The 24,431-nt window shown below is 39.2% G+C and overlaps 1 protein-coding gene across 2 annotated transcripts in view; it reads right to left on the reverse strand.

Annotated features, from left to right (window-relative positions):
• Positions 1-24,431, reverse strand: part of pcdh15 (protocadherin-related 15) — a 709,890-nt gene that overhangs the window by 296,041 nt on the left and 389,418 nt on the right. For both annotated transcript variants that reach the window (XM_031905917.1, XM_031905916.1), the window contains exons 12-13: positions 23,051-23,257; positions 10,169-10,303 (exon numbers count right to left, since the gene is read on the reverse strand). In XM_031905917.1, the coding sequence (XP_031761777.1) occupies positions 10,169-10,303; positions 23,051-23,257 (342 nt within the window). The remainder of the gene's footprint in view (positions 1-10,168; positions 10,304-23,050; positions 23,258-24,431) is intronic.

The following is a 24,431-nucleotide window of genomic DNA, read 5'->3' on the forward strand; positions in this document are numbered from 1 at the left end:
ATCATTGTGCTCTTCCCACTTTTTTCCTTTATAATGGAGAGATGGAACTGGGTTTTGTTTAGAATTAACTGATGTAGACATTGATATCCAGAGACAATTTGCAGCTGGTCTGAATGGAATGCTTTTAGAAGCAATGCTCGGTACCCGGGAATGAGATGTTTTTATTATTTACACTAGAAGTGCTGCTTTCCAATCGGTTGACGTGCCAACAATTCAAGTAAAGCAAAAAACATGTTCCCTTCATGGAAATATACACACTGCACTTCATACTAAATCTCTAGTATTGTAAATCCTTTGCTCTGAAACTGATTTTTTATTGGCCCAATAAAAAAAAAAATGCAGGAGCACAAACCTATTTATTTAGGTACCATTTAATATCACATTGTATAAAAGAAAAACTTCAGGGCATTACAAATGCTATCTCCAGCAGCCTACACAATCGCCATAATATATAAATTTATCAGCAATGCAACCCCCCCCAAAAAAGTTAACATGTAGAAACCTGGTTAACTGCTTCCAGTCTTCTGAAGGCAGGGGTCTCATGTCTCTGAAACATGTACAGGTATGGGATCCCTTATCCGGAAACCCATTATCCAGAAAGCTCCGAATTACGGAAAGCCCGTCTCCCATACACTCCATTTTAATCAAATAATTCAGAATTTTAAAACAGATTTCCTTCTTCTCTGTAGTAATAAAACAGTGCCTGTACTTGATCCCAACTAAGATATAATTACCCCTTATTGGGGGGCAGAACAGCCCTATTGGGTTTATTTCATGGTTAAATGATTCCCTTTTCTCTGTAATAATAAAACAGTACCTGTACTTGATCCCAACTAAGATATAAATACCCCTTATTGGGGGCAGAACAGCCCTATTGGGTTTATTTCATGGTTAAATGATTCCCTTTTCTCTGTAATAATAAAACAGTACCTGTACTTGATCCCAACTAAGATATAATTACCCCTTATTGGGGGCAGAACAGCCCTATTGGGTTTATTTCATGGTTAAATGATTCCCTTTTCTCTGTAATAATAAAACAGTACCTGTACTTGATCCCAACTAAGATATAATTACCCCTTATTGGGGGCAGAACAGCCCTATTGGGTTTATTTAATGGTTAAATGATTCCCTTTTCTCTGTAATAATAAAACAGTACCTGTACTTGATCCCAACTAAGATATAATTACCCCTTATTGGGGGCAGAACAGCCCTATTGGGTTTATTTCATGGTTAAATGTTTCCCTTTTCTCTGTAATAATAAAACAGTACCTGTACTTGATCCCAACTAAGATATAATTACCCCTTATTGGGGGCAGAACAGCCCTATTGGGTTTATTTAATGGTTAAATGATTCCCTTTTCTCTGTAATAATAAAACAGTACCTGTACTTGATCCCAACTAAGATATAATTACCCCTTATTGGGGGCAGAACAGCCCTATTGGGTTTATTTAATGGTTAAATGATTCCCTTTTCTCTGTAATAATAAAACAGTACCTGTACTTGATCCCAACTAAGATATAATTACCCCTTATTGGGTGCAAAATAATCCTATTGGGTTTAATTAATGGTTTATTGATTTTTTTAGTAGACTTTATGGAAAGCCCCCTTATCCAGAATACCCTTGGTCCCGTGCATTCTGGATAACGGGTCCTATACCTGTATAAACTCTGCAATTGAGAAACCTGATGATGGCTCATTTTCTGCACAAGTGCTAGACCTCTTTGAGGTGTACCCTCAAAGAGGTCTTTGAGGCTTTTTGAACGATTTGCAAATTTTGAAGCGAATTGAAACGGGACAGATTCACTCATCACTAATCACTGTATATTTTAATTGATTACTTTGTATAAAGTAAACCTGTCCCTGTAACACTGCAAGATACTAGGGTGACCCTTGGCTTGTACCAAACAAATATCCTGTTCATGGAGCAGTAGAAGCGTTTATGAAGTTTCTTGTGTAACTGAAAATCATTTTCTCTAAGGAGCAGCACTGAAATATTAATGTGAAATGTGTCCTGTAGCAAGAAACTTATTTCTGGTAACCCACGGTAGCCTACAATTTATGAGCAGAAGTCTAATCATCCCTCAGTTTTTAACACAGCATAAATAGATATTTTACATCATTATGGATTCTGATAATTAAGCAAAGACACATATGAATATTTTGGAGCCTACGTGAACAGGACATTTGCTTATTGCTCATCTTTGGATAATCAAACCCCTCTGGTTTTGTTCCAGTTACAGAATATATTTGCAAAGTCCTTATTTAGCACAGAATGACACTGGGTTTGATGCAACTGTATCTATTTTTTACCTTAATGGGAAACATTCAGGGCAATAGCACAGCAAAATCAGTTCAACAGTGTAGAAGATCGTATTTTTGAGCGATAGACACAATTCTGCTGAATCATAAAATTACATTTTGAGTAAACACAATCCTAGAGATGAGCAAATCTAGCGAAACGGCAAAAAAATTGCGAAACGCGTGTGTTGTGCTCGACATTTTTTGATGCGGTGCACCCATTTTGACATGACCATGTCCATTTTGATGTGACCGCACGTATTTTGATATGACAGTGTCGATTTTGACACGACCGCAGCTTTTTTTTTTTGATGCACAACAAATTTTCAAATTTTCGCGACAATTCACCAATGGTGAAATGCAGAAATTCACTATTAATCCATGTCTGGCAAAAAAACAGACCCTAATTAGTGATGAGCGAATCTGTCCCGCTTCGCCATAAAATTCCCACCCGCTAGTATTTTTTTTACGTGACCACGCCCTTTTTGACACGACCACACCCAATTTGACACGCAGACAACTTTTTTTTACGTGCAACAAATTTTTCCGCTGCAAATTTTCATGGAAGTTTTGAGAAACAATTCACCAATGGTGAAATGCAGAAATTCACTATTTATCCATGTCTGGCAAAAAAACAGACCCTAATAAGTGAATCTGTCCCGCTTCGCCATAAAATTCCCACCCACTAGTTTTTTTTTACATGACCATGCCCTTTTTTGACACAACCACACCCAATTTGATGCGCAACTTTTTTTTACGTGCAACAAATTTTCATGGAAGTTTTGCAAAACAATTTGCCAATGGTGAAATGCAGAAATTCACTGGGCATCCATGTCTGGCAAAAAATCTTCCTCATCACTATTACAGACCCTAATGTAATGAACTAAATTATTTCATCCCCCAAATTTTTGTGGATAAAGAAGATCGTTATCACACAGGTTCACGGCGAATGTCTGCGTTTCGCCATTAGTGGATTATTTCGTGAAACGGGTGACAAAATCTGGCGAAAAAAAATTCAGCACACAACAAAAAATTGTTACGCGCGTCAAATATATGGCGCTTTTTTTGCTGTGCGACATTTTCGCCATTTCGTCAGATTCGCTCATTACTAGTAAAAAATGTTCAGTGCTGAAATAAACACAATTATAGAGATTACCATTAGTGATGAGCGAATCTGTCCCGTTTCGATTCAGTGAAAAATTTGCATATCTTTCAAAAGATTTGCGAAACAGCAGAAAAGTTGCGAAACGGCGAAAATGTCACACGTCAAAAAAAATGTCGCCCACGTCTACTCTTTTGTCACGCAGCTATTATTTTGTTGCCCGCAGCTATTATTTTGTCGCCCGCGGCTATTATTTTGTTGCCTGCAACTATTATTTCGACGCGTGCGACAATTTTTGGACGTGCGGCGAATTTTTCCGCGGCAAATTTTTTCATCCGTTTCGCGACACAATCCGCCAATGGCGAAACGCGGAAATTCGCCGCGAATCCATGTCTGCCAAAACATTTCGCCCATCACCATATAAGATATGTACATTACAATCACAAAGTAGCCATGATAAAATAACAATATTAAATACACACGCTAAATTTAATCCAATTTCACTAAATTCAGTTTTATTTTAATAATAAAGAAAACTTTTTTAATGAGACCGTTAGAGCTGTTGTTCCCCTTATGTCAGTTACAAATGTCTGGGTCCCTCTCTATACACAGTAACAATTAAACAAACGTGCAGTTACCATTACCAACCTATACCAGCGAATACATATTCATCCGGAAAAAAAGAAATATCTATGATAAATTGGAATAATTGTTTTGACATAGTTTCCCGGCGTATCCAGATACTCAGAGCCGACTCTGCATGGAGATGCAAGAAGCTCATTAAGGGATTGTGTCGACTAAAAGGTAAGAAAATCAACCCCGGGAAAATCAGTGCAAATCACGAAACCTAATTTGGTTCTTCAGACAGATCAGAACATGCCAAAGAAACAAGAAATGTAATTTACATTTTACAGCTAAAAACCCTTTGTTCTACTTTATTGCAGGTTCTACAAGTAAAGGCCAAAGACATGCTGGGAAGGGGATTAAAAGGAGAACAATACAGTATTCATTTATAATTACATTATAGTCAAAAGTATCTGAATTACACCCCATTATTTTTACCTGTTGTGTAAACTTCTGGATGCTGGCCAACCAACAATTAAAGAGGAAAAAGAAGCAATACCACAACAACATTCTGTTTTTACTATACAGGTATGGGACCTCTTATCCAGAATGCTTGGGACCAAGGGTATCTTTCTGTAATTTGGATCTCCATACCTTAGGTCTACTAAAAAATGTATAAAACATTACTTAAACCCAATAGGATTGTTTTGCATCCAATAAGGATTATTTATATCTTAGTTGGGATGAAGTACAGGTACTGTTTTATTATTACAGAGAAAAGGGAATCATTTAACCATTAAATAAACCCAATAGGGCTGTTCTGCCCCAATAAGGGGTAATTATATCTTAGTTGGGATCAAGTACAGGTACTGTTTTATTATTACAGAGAAAAGGGAATCATTTAACCATGAAATAAACCCAATAGGGCTGTTCTGCCCCCAATAAGGGGTAATTATATCTTAGTTGGGATCAAGTACAGGTACTTTTATTATTACAGAGAAAAGGGAATCATTTAACCATGAAATAAACCCAATAGGGCTGTTTTGCCCCCAATAAGGGGTAATTATATCTTAGTTGGGATCAAGTACAGGTACTGTTTTATTATTACAGAGGAAAGGGAATCATTTAACCATTAAATAAACCCAATAGGGCTGTTCTGCCCCCAATAAGGGGTAATTATATCTTAGTTGGGATCAAGTACAGGTACTGTTTTATTATTACAGAGAAAAGGGAATCATTTAACCATTAAATAAACCCAATAGGGCTGTTCTGCCCCAATAAGGGGTCATTATATCTTAGTTGGGATCAATTACAAGGTACTGTTTTATTATTACAGAGAAAAGGGAATCATTTAACCATTAAATAAACCCAATAGGGCTGTTCTGCCCTCAATAAGGGGTAATTATATCTTAGTTGCGATCAAGTACAGGTACTGTTTTATTATTACAGAGAAAAGGGAATCATTTAACCATTAAATAAACCCAATAGGGCGGTTCTGCCCCAATAAGGGGTAATTATATCTTAGTTGGGATCAAGTACAGGTACTGTTTTATTATTACAGAGAAAAGGGAATCATTTAACCATGAAATAAACCCAATAGGGCTGTTCTGCCCCCAATAAGGGGTAATTATATCTTAGTTGGGATCAAGTACAGGTACTGTTTTATTATTACAGAGAAAAAGCAAATCAGTTTTAAAATTCTTAATTATTTGATTAAAATGGAGTCTATGGGAGACGGACTTTCCATAATTCTGAACTTTCTGGATAAGGGATCCCATACCTGTACTATGATTCACAGTGGACAATTTTTTGTGGGGTCTGCTTCTCCCTCAAGTTCTCAATGTCTATACTGGGGCTTCTAGCATAAAAACTAAAAGTGGTGTGGGAGCGGTAGAGTGGAAGAGGATTGACTGAAGGACATAGAAAGAAAATCAGGAATTTTTTCAATCGTACTTTTAAATGTCCGAAATTCGGACTTTGGTAAATGGGCCCCATAAAGTGTAAATAACAATATAATGTTTCAAAGCATCTGCTCTAATTGTTCTTCTACATTTGCTCATTATTGTTCTCCTGTCAATTTCCTTATCGACTCAGCACAACAGTGTTTATGTTCTATACTATATAATTCAGCTGGCTGTTGTATAAACATGATAACAAACATGGCGCCTGTGCTGCATATAGAGTCCCCGTCAATGTGTTCCGCATGAGAAATCTCCCATTTACTCGTAGGAGGCTTCGCTGATTAGTTTTCATGAGACCTTCTGCTAATTGGCAAACTCTCCACTGTAGTCTCACTGTAAGATTACATATATCCAGCGCTGCTCTGTAATGGTTTATCTTCAGCTCAGATATGGCCATGCATTTGTTAATCTCCTTCCCTACAGAGTTATCCCGAGGCATCCTTCTGTGACAATTAAGCTTTCTCTGTGCAGAGCGACAGTTTATATGCGGCTATTAATATTCAGATTGATTTTTCTGTCTAGCTTAATATTTCTCGAAGAAATCAGAATTTGGTGGAATCAGTTTCCCATCAGCAGGCGACGTAATATATGCTTTCAATCAAATATATATGGCTGAGTGTAATGGTAATGGCCCAGGCTACTGATGCCAAGCCTAACATGAGTGCAAGAGTTAAAATCATAAGGGGAAAGAAAGCTTGGTTGATTACTCTATGCTACAAGGTCTGAAGCAAGTATAAGGTAGGATTTTGTGCTTAAAGTCATGAGTTAAGGTGGCCATACACGGGCCGATTCTAGCTGCAGATATCAGTCCGACTTGGCAGCTTTTCGGCCCGTGTAGGGGCACTAACGACGGGCCTACCCAACTAATATCTAACCTGAAATCGGTCAGATATCAACCGGCCAGGTTCAAAAATTTAGTCGGATTGGGGACCGCATCGGCTTGTTGATGTGGTCCCCGAACTGACTGCACCTATGCCTGTCGTTATAAATTGATCTTTTGGCCCCAGGGCCAAATGATTGAATTAGCCTGAATTAGGCCGATATCCCCCACCCGTAGGTGAAGGGGGGAAGATCTGCTCACTTGGCGACCTCACCAAGTGAGCGGATCTCAGCGTGTATGGCCACCTTTACTGAGGAAAGCCACGTCTAGGAAGGACAGCCCCTCACCAATTGTGTGCAGCCGTCAGCGGCTATCAGATGTTACGAGTAGTGATGGACGAAATAATTCAGCAGGCATGGATTAGCAGCGAATTTCTGAGTTTCGCAATAGGCGGATTTTTTCATGAAACGGGCGAAAAAAATTGCAGTTGACACAACAATTTGTTTGAAATTCGCTGCTAATCCATGCCTGCTGAATATTTCCACCATCACTACTCGTAACATCTGATGTCTGAAGGCTGAAGGCTGCACACAATTGGCGAAAAAAAACGTCAAAAAACAGTGCGGTCATGTCGAATTGGGTGCAGTCGCGCCAAAAAAAGACACGGGTAACAAATAAAGATGCGGGTGACAAAAAAGCGCAACAAATGTGTGTCGCTGATTTTCTAGCGTTTCGCAAATTTTCTTGTCATTTCGTGAATTTTATGGTGAAACGGGACAGATTCGCTTATCACTAATCACTAATTATGTATAAACACCAAACTAACAAAGCCAAAACCCCCCAAAAAACAAACACCTAGATAACTGTGCTTTTGAGACTGACAAGAAATATAAGTGAACTTCCTAGCATTAGCCGCAGGGTGCAACTACTCTCAATCCATCAGTCCTAAATACTTTCCTCAGAATGATCCTTTCTCATCATTCTCTACTATTCCATTCCTATTAACCTTCCCTGCCGATAAACCTGTCTCCCATTGCAGATTTGTTCTATGAATGATGAAATTGTGTTGCCATCGCATTTTCTAACACTTTCCTACTGATAAAACTTCATCTAGTTCTTTTTTGTAGGCCACATAATAACATCCTAACTGCAAATGAAAGTATTTCCATGTCAAAATACATTCCAGTAAAAAAACTCCAAAACCAGGTAACTTTTTTGGTAGGATTCGGTTTGGGATTCGGGCAAAATCCGTCCAAAATTCTTCCATTTTCGTCAGGATTCGGCAAAATCCACAGTCCTGGCCGAACCAAATCCGAATTCTAACAATCACGTGACTTTTTTGCCACACACGGCGAGATTTTACCCTTCGAAACCTAATTTTCATGTGCTAATTAGGCTTCGGATTTGGTTCGGTATACGGCCAAATCCTTTACGAAGAGTTTGGGGCTCAGCCAAATCCAAGAAAGTGGATTCAGTGCATCCCTAGAAGGAACTATTATATTTGTGAAGGGATGCTTCACTTTATATGTTATAAAATATATTCCTAGCAGTTTTGCAATTGGTCTTCATTATTTATTTATTTATTTATTTTTATAGTTTTTTAAATCATTTGCCTTCTTCTTTCCAGTTTCAAATGGGGGTCACTGACCCCCTTAGCTAAAAAAATATTGCATTGTGAGCTTACAATTTTATTATTATTGTTATGTTTTATACCTTCTCTTTCTATTCAGTCCCTCTCCTATTGTATTCCATTCACACACTCAAACCACTGGCTGGTTGCTAAGGTAAACAAGACCCCAGCAACCAGATAGTAGCTGAAATTTCATACTGTAGAGCTGCTTAACAAGAAGCTAAATAACTCAAAACATAAAACATGAAAACAACTGCAAATTGTCTCAGAATATCATTGTCTGTGTCATATTAAAGGTAATTTAAAGGTGTACAACCCCTTAAATTTTGGAACACATTGTCCTAACAATATCATTACATAATAATGTTTTTAATGTACAGGTATAGGACCCATTATCCAGAATGCTCGGGACCAAGGGTATTCCGGATAAGGGGTCTTTCCATAATTTGGATCTCAACACCTTAAGTCTACTAAAAAAATCAATAAAACATTAATTAAACCCAATAGGGCTGTTCTGCCCCCAATAAGGATTATTTATATCTTAGTTGGGATCAAGTACAGGTACTGTTTTATTATTACAGAGAAATAGGAATCATTTAACCATTAAATAAACCCAATAGGGCTGTTCTGCCCCCAATAAGGGGTAATTATATCTTAGTTGGAATCAAGTACAGGTACTGTTTTATTATTACAGAGAAAAGGGAATCATTTAACCATTAAATAAACCCAATAGGGCTGTTCTGCCCCAATAAGGGGTAATTATATCTTAGTTGGGATCAAGTACAGGTACTGTTTTATTATTACAGAGAAAAGAAAATCATTTACCCATGAAATAAACCCAATAGGGCTGTTCTGCCCCCAATAAGAGGTAATTATATCTTAGTTGGGATCAAGTACAGGTACTGTTTTATTATTACAGAGAAAAGGGAATCATTTACCCATGAAATAAACCCAATAGGGCTGTTCTGCCCCCAATAAGGGGTAATTATATCTTAGTTGGGATCAATTCCAAGGTACCGTTTTATTTCTACATAGAAAAAGGAAATCAGTTTTACAATTCTGAATTATTTGATTATAATGGAGTCTATGGGAGACGGGCTTTCCGTAATTCGGAGCTTTCTGGATAACGGGTTTCCGGATAAGGGGTCCCATACCTGTATTTAAAATAGTGATAGGCGAATCTGTCCCATTTCATTTCCCCGAAAAATTTGCACACAAAAATTCGCAAAACGGGGAAAAATCCATGAAACTCATGTGTCGCCCAACTTTTTTTGTCACCAGCATCTTTTTTTTGTTGCCCGTGACGTGGTCACACCCAATTTGACGTGACCACACCCATTTTGACACGCGGCAAGTTTTTCCATGGCAAATTTTCGCTGAACTTTTTCAAAACAATTTGCCAGTGCTGAAATGTAGATATTTGCTGCAATTCCATGTCTGCCGAAAAAAAACCTCTCATCACTAATTAAAAAGATAAACAAGTAATGAGTTTAGTAAATTGTTCATGGATGAGAGCCACTTAGGGACACTTGTATATGACTTAACACCATTGGCATTTGTACAAATAGGGCAATTTATATAGAAGATCTGGAATTCTTTGAGCAAATGGTTTCCCTATCTTAATCATTCGTTGTTGACACATAAGTAGTGAAGAAAGGGTCTCCTTAGAGAATACGGCCCTTCTGTTGTGTAACAAAAGGGGCACGGAATACTCACCCCATGGTCCCTAACAAGCACACGGATTCACGATAACATTGGAAGAAAGAAAGGCGAAAGATGTGAAATTGCTCACCGAGAATTGATAGATTTGCTGGGTCTCCCTGTCAACAGGTTGAAGCAACGTAAGGTAACGGGTTATTCCAGTCGGCGTCACGGAAAAAACTGTACTAAATGCATTTAAGTAGAGATACAGCTGGGGATCTTTTGTCTGTAAAAAGAAAAGACACAATACACATTACCTTACAACCATTTTACTCATTTAATGCTGCATTGTGCTAAATTTGTAGATCATTTTTTTAATATAAGACTATTGATCTCCTAAAATGTGTTTTGTTTTTTTTTAATTTTCTAGTTCTATAAAACGTAAAGCAAATATCACACAGAAATGAATCACACGTAATTACGATTAATGTGGTACAAACACACTAGAACAGAACAAGTGAAATTCAGGCTTCAGTAAATGAATTTATTCACATGTAGAGATGTAGCGAACCGTTCGCCGGCGAACTAATTCGCGCGAACATCGGGTGTTGACAAGTTCGGAAGTTCGCGAACTTTTCGCGTATGTTCGCAATTTGGGTTCGCCGCGTTTTTTTTTCCGCTGCGTTTTTTCTCTGTGTTTTTTCTCGGCCTAAAAACGCTGCACAAGCCACACATGGGGGCACATTTACTAACCCACGAACGGGCCGAATGCGTCCGATTGCGTTTTTTTCGTAATGATCGGTAATTTGGCGATTTTTTCCGGCGTCTTTTTGCGAAAAAACGCAAGTTTTTCGTAGCCATTACGAAAGTTGCGCAAAGTCGCGATTTTTTCGTAGCGTTAAAACTTGGGCAAAACGTCGCACCTTTTAAGTTTTAACGCTACGAAAAAGGCGCGACTTTGCGCGCAAGTGTAAACGCTACGAAAAAATCGCAACTTTGCGCAACTTTCGGAATGGCTACGAAAAACTCGCGTTTTTTCGCAAAAATCGTAAAGACGCCGAAAAAAATCGCAAAAAATACGAAAAAATCGCAAACTTACCGAAAAAGTCGCAAAATGTTTGTTTCCAATCGGAATTTTTCCAATTCGGATTCGAAATCGTGTCTGAGTAAATCAGCCCCATGGTGTTTTTCAGCCTAGTACTGGTGTAAGCAAATCCCGTTTCCATGGTGATCCCCCTCCTGCATGCCACTGTCCAGGTCGTGGCACCCTTTAAACAACTTTAAAATCAGTTTTCTGGGCAGAAATGGCTTTTCTAGGTTTTAAAGTTCGCCTTCCCATTGAAGTCTATGGGGTTCGCAAACTTCGCGAATATTCGCGCTTTTTGGCGTAAGTTCACGAACGTGTTTGCAAACTTTTTTTTTGAGGTTCGCTACATCCCTATTCACATGTTAGGTATTAGTGTCCAGAGGCGGGCCAATGCGACTGGGCACCCTAGGGAACCCAGTCGGCTACCTCGCCCCTGCACCGCTACATCGAATCCCCCCCCCGTGTGTTTTAACGCGCATGCGCAGTTCGAGCGCGGCGGGGTGTGCGATGCGCGATACGAAGCGGCGCGACGCAAACTGTACTAGGGGTAGGCAGGAGAGGCTGCTGCCTGGCGCCCCCCAATCATTGTGCCCTAGGCAGCTGCCTCTTCTGCCTACCCCTAGTTCCGGCCCTGGTAGTGTCCATAGTACTTTAAAAATGAAATATCAGGCACTGTGGGGGTCATTTATAAAGTTTGGCCAGTACAAACTTGCAAATATAAATGTCACCTCCACAAAAATTTTTCCACAAATTTTTGTTGAGGTGACATTACCCATGCCCTAATTAAAAAAGAGACTAGATGGATCCTTTATTTACAAAAAAGACAGCCAGACGGTCTTAACTATGAATATGATGTAACCTGTTATGTTTAAAATACATTTCTGTATCAGTTTAAAGTCTTCTAACCATTATGCCTAATGGTGGATATCATTTTCATTTTTTTTTATTTTCCACATAAGAGATATACTTGTAATCCTACATAATCCCTTTGACTTTTTTCACAAGTGACCATTTAAGTTAATGAGATGTGTATCGTGATTGGCCAATCTTGGAGCCTTCCTATTGGCCACCTTGACTTTAAATGTTGTATGTCTTGAGAGTGTAATGTAGCCTATGATTAAGTACCCCTAAGGTACGAAACGCGTAAGGCTTCTCATTTTTTGTTTTATGTATGGATTAAATAAATTGTAAACTTTTTTTTTAACTACTACAAGCTGCTCCTTCTGACTTTTTGACATACTGCTTTTTTCCTAAGAAAAGCAGGTACCCTGTGGGTTGCAGGTAGGATTTCAGATGTGGGTCTGTAGCTCATGGTTCTTATCCATATTTCTTATATTATATTACCTATATTGTCTATATTTTACAATTTGTTACACTTTATTCTGATGATGTCACTTCTGGTTTGCAGCAACAGCACTTCCTGTTTAATGGTGGTCAGCAGGTCACGGATCGGGTTGTGGATAAGGCAGTTGTGGGTCGGGTAGTCGGTCAAAGTGACTGGGTTGCAGGTTGTGGGCTGTTGGTCAGGTGTGGGTCTCAAAAATTGGTCTATATAAAGGCATCTATAGTTTGTATGGTCCCTTATGTGCTATCCGTCCATCCATTCGGCCTACGTGCCAATTGGTCAGATAGCCCAGAGGGTCCCCATATGTATGGCTGCCTTTACAGAAGTCTAGAAATGTCCAGCTTGATTTTTTCTTTTCTCCTGATGAATCAAGTTCACAAAGTTTGCTTTGGAAAGTTTCCTAAAGTACAGTCCTAACAGTTTGTACACAGTAAGGATAATACTACAGGTATAGGACCCATTATCCAGAATGCTCGGGACCAAGGGTATTCCGGATAAGGGGTCTTTCCGTAATTTGGATCTCCATACCTTAAGTTTACTAAAATATCAATAAAACATTAATTAAACCCAATAGGATTGTTTTGCTTCCAATAAGGATTAATTATATCTTAGTTGGGATCAAGTACAGGTACTGTTTTATTATTACAGAGAAAAGGGAATCATTTAACCATGAAATAAACCCAATAGGGCTGTTCTGCCCCCAATAAGGGGTAATTATATCTTAGTTGGGATCAAGTACATGTACTGTTTTATTATTACAGAGAAAAGGGAATCATTTAACCATTAAATAAACCCAATAGGGCTGTTCTGCCCCAATAAGGGGTAATTATATCTTAGTTGGGATCAAGTACAGGTACTGTTTTATTATTACAGAGAAAAGGGAATCATTTAACCATGAAATAAACCCAATAGGGCTGTTCTGCCCCCAATAAGGGGTAATTATATCTTAGTTGGGATCAAGTACAGGTACTGTTTTATTATTACAGAGAAAAGGGAATCATTTAACCATTAAATAAACCCAATAGGGCTGTTCTGCCCCAATAAGGGGTAATTATATGTTAGTTGGGATCAAGTACAGGTACTATTTTATTATTACAGAGAAAAGGGAATCATTTAACCATGAAATAAACCCAATAGGGCTGTTCTGCCCCCAATAAGGGGTAATTATATCTTAGTTGGGATCAAGTACAATTATAATTATATCTTAGTTGGAATCAATTACAAGGTTCTGTTTTATTTCTACATAGAAAAAGGAAATCAGTTTTAAAATTCTGAATTATTTGATTAAAATGGAGTCTATGGGAGACGGGCATTCGGTAATTCGGAGCTTTGTGGATAATGGGTTTCCGGATAAGGGGTCCGATACCTGTACTACAAAATTAATATTATTTCTACCTTTAAAAAAAACGTATAAAAAATAAATGTCCTCCAAAGCTTAAGATTCAATAGGCAAAATAATAGACTTTAATTACTTACGTCGTTAGCAGCGCCATAGAAGAAATGGCTCCTACTGGGCGGTGGTTTTATTAATATATACCAATGTTTCATGCAGCTAATTGCCATACGCTTACATAAGCCTTGATATTGAGTATTAAATTTGAAGCTTATGAGATGAAACATTTCATAATAAGCTATAAAACTGTACCAGTATTAGTATTTCCGGCTGTATAAAAACATATACTGATACTCCTGCAGCATAATGATTACACTGCGCCATTGCTCATTGCTGACCCGACGGGTCGTATCCAAGCTATAACTCCCCTTATCTAAGTTTAAATGGATTAAAGCCAAACCTATAACTGAGATATTGTCTCTTTGTACTAATAATAAACCTACATAGTCTACCAAGTGAATTTTGGGCTGCACAGGGCTGCTTATAAGCTAATGATGAGCACCTACTACTGGTGCAATAACCTATTGAGCTCCATTTCTGTCTCTGCATTGTTCAAACACAATTAAGAAAGGGGTCCTGATATTGTGTATAAACGGTCCACAAAGTTTCATCTGCTTAATCATTTTAGTTTGTTACTTTAAATTAATAGAATGGATTAATACAATGGAGGGTTCATTAGGTTATGATCCTGGTTTAGGTGCAAAATTGCACCTCCTTCCTAAAGTCCTTGTGGCCAGGGCATATCTGTACCCTACACCTCTCTCTGGAATATAAACCTGGGGGAGCTATGTAGCCCTGTACTTACTAGGGATGCACCCAATCCAGGATTTGGATTTGGAAGGGTTAAATGTCCATGTAAACATGGAAGTGAAATATTTTTCGGCGCACTGCGACATTTACTCCTTTGGATTCGGTTCGGTATTTGGCTGAATCCCTTGGGATGGATTCGGGGGGTTCAGCCGAACCCTAAAAATTGGGTTTGGTGCATCCCTAGTAGGGGGTAGTGATGAGCGAATCTGTTTCGTTTCAACTAAAAATTTGCGAAGCTTTTAAAAAATGAGAGAAATGCTAAAATGACACGCGGCAAAAAACATTGTTGGTTGTGTAAAAAAAAAGACACGCACACCAATTGTTTTTGACAAGCGTTATTTTTTTTTACGTGCGTCATTTTTCTTAATGAGGAAAACTTTTTTGCTGCACGCTAGTGATGGGCAAAATGTTTCGCCAGGCATGGATTCGCGGAAAAATTCGCTGCGCATCCAAAAAATTGTCGCAAGAATAGTCGCGGGCTTCAAAAGAATAGTCGTGCGGCCAAAAATTGTTGCAAGAATAGTTGCAGGTGGCAAAAGAATAGTGGCAACATTTCCGCCGTTTCGCAAATCTTTTGAAAGATTTGTGAATTTATTGGCGAAGCGAAACGGGACAGATTAGCTCATCACTATTGCACACCGAATTTTTGCGCTCATTTCTCAAAAAAAACCTGCCAATGGTGAAATACAGAGATTCGGTGCTAATCAATGGCTGGCGAAAAATTTCGCTCATCACTAGTAGGAGGAGAAAAAAGGCCTATATTTCTTACCCTTCCCACCACTCAATAAACACAGGCAGCACTGTATTCATGGAGCAGTCAAAGGTCAAAAATGGAGGCCAAAGACCTTCAGTTATTCAGCAAAGTACAGGGCATGGTTCAAGCGTGCAAAAAAAACATGGTGGCTTGTGTCCATTTTATGCAGTTTGCATCCTGCCCTTGTCAAAATGGCAAGGGGAGGCAACCAAATTAGTTACACAAATACACATAAAAATTCTTATATACTGGATATTGTGGGTCTTGTAATATCAAAATGGACTTGGCAACTGGCAGAATGTAGCAGAAGTCAGCCTAGCGTGCTTCTGTATAGGTCGGTCTGGCTTCTGCTACATTGCTGGAAAAGTTAGAAGCACCGGGGCAGAGAATGGAAAGGGACAGATATTAATGTATAACAAATGTATATGGGAAAGTTACTCAGACATATTTATCAAAATTCATAATTGCCCACGTTATACAGAACCCTAAATCGTTCTACTCTCTCTCATATAAGCAAATCCATCTAAATAACCGACTTTATATTTGCCATTTGTGTGCATTTGTTTACAGCAGGATTTTGCTTCTTTTATTTATTTCTTTTAATCAAATCGTTCTATTTAAGTACAGCAGTGATCTAGTAAATATGTTTTATTGCCAGTAATTATTCTATTTACCACTTGGCACTGTGCCGACAACTTCAATTCATTTTAATGAGTTCATTTCAGAAATGCCAAGCTTTTGCTACATTTGACAGCCTTCCAATAGCCGAGTACTCGCCATTGTGGGAAAAAACGATCAATTAACTGATGTTCGTCCAAAGTACAATAAAAAAATGACAGCATTTGACATTGTTAAATGGGAACATATATTCTATTTTAGGAGTGCTTCAAGATGTGTAGGGGGCCATTGTTTAAAAATCGAAATTCCCCATTGCCCAGACACGAAATAAGTTATAATGTTCCTTCACTTTTTTCCCACGCTTTTCAATAAACTTTATGGACTACACATTGTTTATACATGGGGCAGGGTGTACATAATGCACCCTGCCCTATGCCAAGCTCCCAGAGGTTTAGCTCATTGGGGCTTCAGGATGGAGCACAACAACCTGCTCCTCATTAGTGAATACAGTGCTACCTGCACTCTGTTGCACTGTATCCATAAAGGTTGTGCTAAGGGAGGCACTTAGGCATCCTCCATCCTCCCTTTAACCTGTAAATCATTCAGAAGCAGAAACTATGGAGCTCCAGTAGGAACATTATGTGGCAAAGGATTCGGCACCAGTTGTAGGCTGCATTCAAATCCCCTGCTGTTGAAAATGAGCACTAATTATGGACTCTGGATGTATATTGATTAGTGATGGGCGAAATGTTTCGGCAGGCATGGATTCGGATGAAAAAATTTGCAGCGGAAAAGTTCGCCGCACTTCCAAAAATTGTCGCGGGCGTCAAAAGAATAGCCATGCAACGAAATAATAGCCGCGGGCGACAAAATAATAGCCGCGCGACAAAAGAATAGCCGCGGGCGACAAAAGAATAGCCGCGGGCGACAAAATAATAGCCGCGCGACAAAAGAATAGCCGCGGGCGACAAAACAATAGCCGCGGGTGACAAAATAATAGCCACGGGCGACAAAACAATAGCCGTGGGCAACAAAATAATATCCGTGCAACAAAATAATAGCCGCGGGCGACAAAATAATAGCCACGCGACAAAAGAATAGTCGCGGACGACAATTTTTTTTGCCGCACAAAATTTTCGCCGTTTCGCAAATTTTTCGCCATTTAGCGGATCTTTTCAAAGATTCTCAAATTTTTCGGCGAAGCGAAACGGAACAGATTCGCTCATCACTAATATTGATGCGTTTGATGAACACTGTATAAGGGTTATTAAGGTTGTACACCGTGGACATTAATGTGTTAATAGCGCTGTGATTTGTGTCTAAAAGCTTATTATATTGCACACGAAGGATACTAAAGAGTTAAGTATGCTTTGAATTGATTGGCTACCAAAGGAAGGGACCCGAAAGAGTGTGGCATAAAAATAAAAGCACTTTTTTTGCAGAAATTTTGCCATTTTGTCTTGTGCTCCCCCCTATATATATTTTTTGATTGGACATTGGCTGAGAGTGCGGCTCTTTTGCTGGGGGTTTAATGCATGAGGTCTGGAAGGCTGGGCGCAGAGGACCTATCTAGTTGAAAATGAGCGATTATTTGCCCCCTTAGTTCTTTAGCACTTGCACCAGAGGTTTGGTATATGGGCCCAGCAGTCTTCATTTATGATGCCTACAGGCAAAAAGTGCAAGAGCAAGAGAGGGGTGCAAAAGTGTATGCCTTCTGCCTGGGGTCTGACTGGGTCCTGCACCTCGCAGCAGATTTTGGTGAATTGCTTTTTTTTTTCACACACTGTCTTGACAAATGCAAAGCCCTATGGCATATACGTATGCCATTAATAAGCCTACCCACTGCAAAGTTACAAGTGGGAAATGGGTCTTCTCTGTACACACTAACAGAATGCTCAGAGAAGTGGATGAGTATGCCGACCAACAGGTATCTGTAAGCTCAATGACATAACTTAATAGATAAAAGAGACATATCCTATAAAAATTATGAATGTACCAGTGAATTATACTCCCACTAGTCCCACCCATCTGTTCCACTTCCTGTTGGCTGAATTCTCTGGGTGTGCAGGGGGGCCGGTGGCACTCAGTACACTGTTCTGTAGGATAGGAACCAATCAGCAGCTAGACTAGCCTGATAGGGAATTGAAGCCTGTCTTTGCTTGTGTGAATGTAAGGCTGTGATTGGCTCTCCCCCTCCTACTGTGCTTCTGGCTGGGACCGTTAGGACACGCCCACCCTTCATTTCAAAAACAGACGGAGAACTGATAGGATCTATAGGGAGCTCCAATAAAGGGGCCATTTTTACAGATTGGATTAATGTTTAGCACAAAGTGAAATCAGCCCCATATATAATTCATAATTGCCTACAGAATTAGGGTTTTTCCCATGTATCCATTATGTCTTCTTTAATGAAAAATGATGACTCCCCCAGTTTTTGTGCAGTACATTCCATTCTTTCTATTGCTTAATTTAACCAAGGGGTTGGATGGGGGAGTTTCAGACCCTGTGTAATCATGTGCCCCTCTTGTTAATTCTCACTGGAGCCATAACTGCCACGACTAATCTAAAAAAACTGATCTGAGCTGCAGACTGGAGATGTTAGAAGGCAACACCTTCCTCAGTAGATCAGATGAACAAATTGTTCTTAAATTCCTCTTCTTCTGAATGCTTATTTCTAATACTAATAATGATACATATGGTTAATATATTATGCTTGCAATATGAGATCAAAACTGCACACACAATTCAGCTTATCCACAAAGATTTTCAAGAACGATTTGTTGCATGATGCAATTAACGGCCAAATGTAGTCCTTTTGCTCAGATAGACACACACATGCAAGAGCAAAAATAAAAACCCTGCACACCGTGCATTCTTATAGATCACTTAAACCAAGCTTCACACTTTATACATACGGGAATTGCGCCTGGCATTATCTAAGAGCAAAAAAAAAAAAGCATTATGATAATAAAAAGAAGGAAAAAGGCAAATAAAAGAAAATAATACAAAAGAAATGCAACAAAAATAACACAATGTGACTTGAAAGCATATCAAAATAAGCATAATGGCTAACATCTTGCTTGTTTTTAACTTTTAGTTCACATGGGAAAGATTCATTACAAGAAAGTTGCCCAAAAGGCACGCACCGTCCTTCATGTTCATTGGCTCAGTGAGTATTAGATAAAACATGGGGACTTGTGATGTGCGGGTTGAGATTTCCTTGACCCACACCCAACCCTAACCCGCCCTGTCCCAATCTGACTCGGCGCCCTCCCTCTATGTATAGAACCCAAGTTCGACCCGCCTTGCAGTGACATCACAAAAAGGGAGGGGCTTCCGGGTGTGCACCTATAAGAAGAGAAGCCGGAACAGGAAGCTGGCAGTGTAAGGAGCTCACCCCGAATCTGCCCACAACCCGCAGGTAATGTGCCGAGGTCCCACCCAACCCGCGGGTTACCCTACGGGTCCCATGGGTATCGGGCCAGCCCTGATACCCGCGGTATCTGTTTCCACACCTATAAATAGAGAAGCCGGAACAGGAAGCCGGCAGTGTAAGGAGCTCCCCCCAAACCTGCCCACAACCCGCAGGTAATGTGCCGAGGTCCCACCCAACCCGCGGGTTAGCCTACAAGTGACATGGGTATCGGGCCGGCCCTGATACCTGCGGTATCTGTTTCTTTTGATAGAGGACTCAGTGCAGCGTTTCTGTGAGTGCTTATGGCTGTATTTCCATAGACCTTTCTGATAAAGCTTACTTAATTTGTACCTTTCCTTCTCTTTAAAGGCATTTTATTAGAATTTTTTTTTTATATAAACTAATTATAAATATCATATCATAAATATATTAACATCTAATACATTAATGTTTCAAAAACGGGTCACTTAATAGAATTATAGAACTTAATACTACCCCATAATGACATAATCATCGACACCAGAGGAGCATTTGAATACATAATAAAAAAATATTCTAATACTACAATTATGAAAACAATCTATGCGCTAAAATAGGACTAAATCTATATATTTAAAAATTCATTTTGAAAAGAATCAAATTGAAGCCGGAGTTTCTTCACCTTCAGTCTGAGACTGTTTGCTCAGCACTCGCTGTATTAATACAGGTTAATGAAATTGATGCCACTGAAACAGCTCATAATAATGATAAGTGGGACTTTGCAAAACCTCTGTCCATCTTCAGAATCAAATATATTTAACCGTTTGGTGCCTGAATATGTTTAGGCTAATGTTTTACTTTTCGGAACCCCAGACACTATTGCATTTTGATGCAAAGGAAATGAATTGCTGGGGCTCTCGATTTATACACCCTGAAAGTGGGAAATGGTAAGAACTTTGGGGGTCTATAAAAAATTCACCCACTTTCTGTTTATTCCTATGGGATTTTTAGAAGCATATTTACAAAATGGTGAACTCTTTCTAACTTTAACCCACGGATAAATACGCTCAGGGTCGGACAGGGGGGTGAAGGGCCCACCGGGGCTCCCGCCCCAGGAGCCCTGCAGGTGTCCCCTAAACCTCCCCTGCAGGGGCCCCCCTAAGCCCCCTTGCAGGGTCCCCCACCCAAAGACCTCCCCCGAGCGCGTAAATTTAACGCATCAGGGGAGGAGCGGTCGGGCAGGGGGAGCGCCACTAGAGCCGGGGCCTACCGGGGTTTTTCAGTCAGACTCACAGAAAGTGAGTGAATTTTGGCATGGTGAGCACCCTCAAAAGTACTGTTTATCCATGTCCTGTGTATTTATAATCATTTATTGTTGCTTGTTTATTGTCTCTTTAATTTTTTTTTTGTTTCAATTTGAAAAGAAAAAGGTAAATTTGCCCTAGTGCAGTAACCCATACCAACCAATTGGCAATAAATGGTTTACAGCATTTATAATAATAAAAGAAAATGAATGATTGGTTACTAGGGGCCCCTGTACCATCTCAGCTTCCCTGGGTGTTTGGTTTTGTTCCTAGTGATGCAATAGTGGGTGTAGTTTTGTGGGTACATAGGGTTGCTGGGTAGTGATATTTATTTTTTTATCCTGATAAAGGTGTAAAATACACAGAAATATTAACAGGAGAGTTAAGTTAATGTATTGCTGCAAGAAGATTTTGAGAATTAGTGTGTCAAGATAGAATGTAAATACTATTATTGGTAATGCCATTTATTGACAACCACTATAGTAGGAGATGATGGATTTCCTATGTGTACATATGTACACAGGAGAGCATTCAGTGAGGGGTTTAATGGATAGGGTATGCCACTAGGATTCATTTTAAAAACCTAGACAATGTGTATACTCAATAAATAGTATAAATAAATAATGCTACATTAAAAAAAAATCGCATTTTTGACAAACCAATGGCTCCTCCACAACAGGGTTGCAAGGTACAAAGTGCAAAGTCCGGCACAATGAGTCGGGCTTTTTTGTTTACAATGAACCTTGCCACTCCAAAATTGTGGCTGCCATCCAATAAATACAATTTTTTGATCTTCCTGAAAAGAAAACAACCAATTACACTGCCTGAGGGGCAACAGAAGGGCCATGCTTCTTCCTTGTGATCATTCATGAATCAAAAGAACGGGGCAAATGTTGGTGCATATAGTCTGTATTTTACACCTTCCTTCGATTAGGTATTATTTATAGAGCTTGTTTATACAGACCATTTGTCCTGTATACAGTATGTTTACCTTGCCCTTTATAAGGGTGATGGCACATGGGGAGATTAGTCATCAATGATAAACCTTCTCTACCGTGGACGACAGATCTCCCCAGAATGCTTTCCCATTGGCAATAATGTAAATCACTGGTGGGAAAACACCCACTAAAGTTGCCTTGTGAATCAGCTGCTTAATTAGCAGAAGAATCAGGTGCTGAATTGTACAAGATATACTAGTTGGGATCAAGTACAGGTACTGTTTTATTATTACAGAGAAAAGGGAATAATTTAACCATGAAATAAACCCAATAGGGCTGTTCTGCCCCCAATAAGGGGTAATTATATCTTAGTTGGGATCAAGTACAGGTACTGTTTTATTATTACAGAGAAAAGGGAATCATTTAACCATTAAATAAACCCAATAGGGCTGTTCTGCCCCCAATAAGGGGTAATTATATCTTAGTTGGGATCAAGTACAGGTACTGTTTTATTATTACAGAGAAAAGGGAATCATTTAACCATTAAATAAACCCAATAGGGCTGTTCTGCCCCCAATAAGGGGTAATTATATCTTAGTTGGGATCAAGTACAGGTACTGTTTTATTATTATAGAGAAAAGGGAATCATTTAACCATTAAATAAACCCAATAGGGCTGTTCTGCCCCCAATAAGGGGTAATTATATCTTAGTTGGGATCAAGTACAGGTACTGTTTTATTATTATAGAGAAAAGTGAATTATTTAACCATTAAATAAACCCAATAGGGCTGTTCTGCCCCAATAAGGGGTAATTATATCTTAGTTGGGATCAAGTACAGGTACTGTTTTATTATTACAGAGAAAAGGGAATCATTTAACCATTAAATAAACCCAATAGGGCTGTTCTGCCCCAATAAGGGGTAATTATATCTTAGTTGGGATCAAGTACAGGTACTGTTTTATTATTACAGAGAAAAGGGAATCATTTAACCATGAAATAAACCCAATAGGGCTGTTCTGCCCCCAATAAGGGGTAATTATATCTTAGTTGGGATCAAGTACAGGTACTGGTTTATTATTATAGAGAAAAGGGAATCATTTAACCATTAAATAAACCCAATAGGGCTGTTCTGCCCCCAATAAGGGGTAATTATATCTTAGTTGGGATCAAGTACAGGTACTGTTTTATTATTATAGAGAAAAGGGAATCATTTAACCATTAAATAAACCCAATAGGGCTGTTCTGCCCCCAATAAGGGGTAATTATATCTTAGTTGGTATCAAGATGCTGAATTGTACAAGATGGTACATTATAAAAGGTGGGAAAGGAAGGGTGAAAAGACAGATGAGGTGTGGATTAAATAAAGGAAAAAGAAATGACAAAGCTTACCTCTTCAATATCATTATCAAGAGCTACAAATTTTAATGGAGCAGTTAAATTTTGGCTGTCTGAGATGGTTGTTCCAACTGGTGAAGACTCCAATATGTAGCCTTGATATGTAACAAAAGTAAAATACGGGGCCTGATTATTCTCATCCAAAATGTCTATATGAAGGTTTGCAAAGGCTGGCAGGGGATGGCCGTTGTCTTGCTCTGCCTATAAAAAGATAATAAAAAAAAAAGATATAGATCAAAATGTTTTAATATCAATTGTTAAATATTCAGTTATTCAGGTGCAATTAACCTCTGTCCCATAGAGCTAACAATAGTTTTGCTGCATCGAGTGCAGGGAAATGGAGTAATTAACCCAAAGTCATTAGATTTTTGTTAGCAATAAAACTACAGCCCTTCTGAGTCTGGGCCAACACAAGCTAAAGCAAGGTACCACAAAAAGAACACAATACATAACAAACCTCCTGAAATTTTTGAGGTGGATTTCCTGGGATTAGTGATGGGAAAAATAATTCACCAGGCATGGATTTGCAGTGAATTTCCGCTTTCACCATTGGCGGATTGTTTCATGCAACGGGCAACAAAATTTCGCAACATTAGTGATGAACGAATCTGTCCCGTATCGCTTCACCGAAAAATTTGCAAAACAGGAAAATTCCCAAAATGGCACAACATTTTTGTCGCCCACATCTTTTTTTTTGTAGCCTGCGCCTAATTTGACATTCCATGCCTATTTTGACGCAACCGCAATCTGTTTTGCTTCGCCGGAAAATTTGCAAATCTTTCAAAGGATCCGCAAAACGGCGATAAATTCGCGAACCGGCGGAAATGTTGTGCGGCAAAAAAATTTGTCGCCCGCAACTATTCTTTTGTCACCCGTGGCTATTATTTTGTCGTGCAGCTATCATTTTGTCGCCCGCGGCTATTATTTTGTCGCGCGGATATTATTTCGTCATCTGTGGCTATTATTTAGTCGCCCGTGGCTATTATTTCGTTGCGCGGCTATTCTTTTGATGCCTGCGACTATTCTTTTTAGATGCCGGCGACAATTTTTGGACATGTGGCAAATTTTTCCATCCATTTCGTGAAACAATCCGATGGCGAAATGTGGAAATTCGCCACGAATCGATGCCTGGCAAAACATTTCGCCCATCCCTACTCATCACTACAGCTAAGACCATAGAATACTGTTCTAATTCATCTAAATATGCAACTGCACACTAAAGTATCGTGGTACCACAACCACTACCGCTACAAACATTAATTTTGGCTGCAGAAGATGAAGGTTTTCCAAAGCAGGAAGTGTGGGAATTCTGTTTTGTGCCAGTCCTTATAGAAGGTGATTATGTATCACAAGCACCCAGTACTAGTCTGCTGTT

The sequence above is a fragment of the Xenopus tropicalis genome, chromosome 7, assembly GCF_000004195.4.
Source record: "Xenopus tropicalis strain Nigerian chromosome 7, UCB_Xtro_10.0, whole genome shotgun sequence".
Classification (NCBI taxonomy): domain Eukaryota; kingdom Metazoa; phylum Chordata; class Amphibia; order Anura; family Pipidae; genus Xenopus; species Xenopus tropicalis.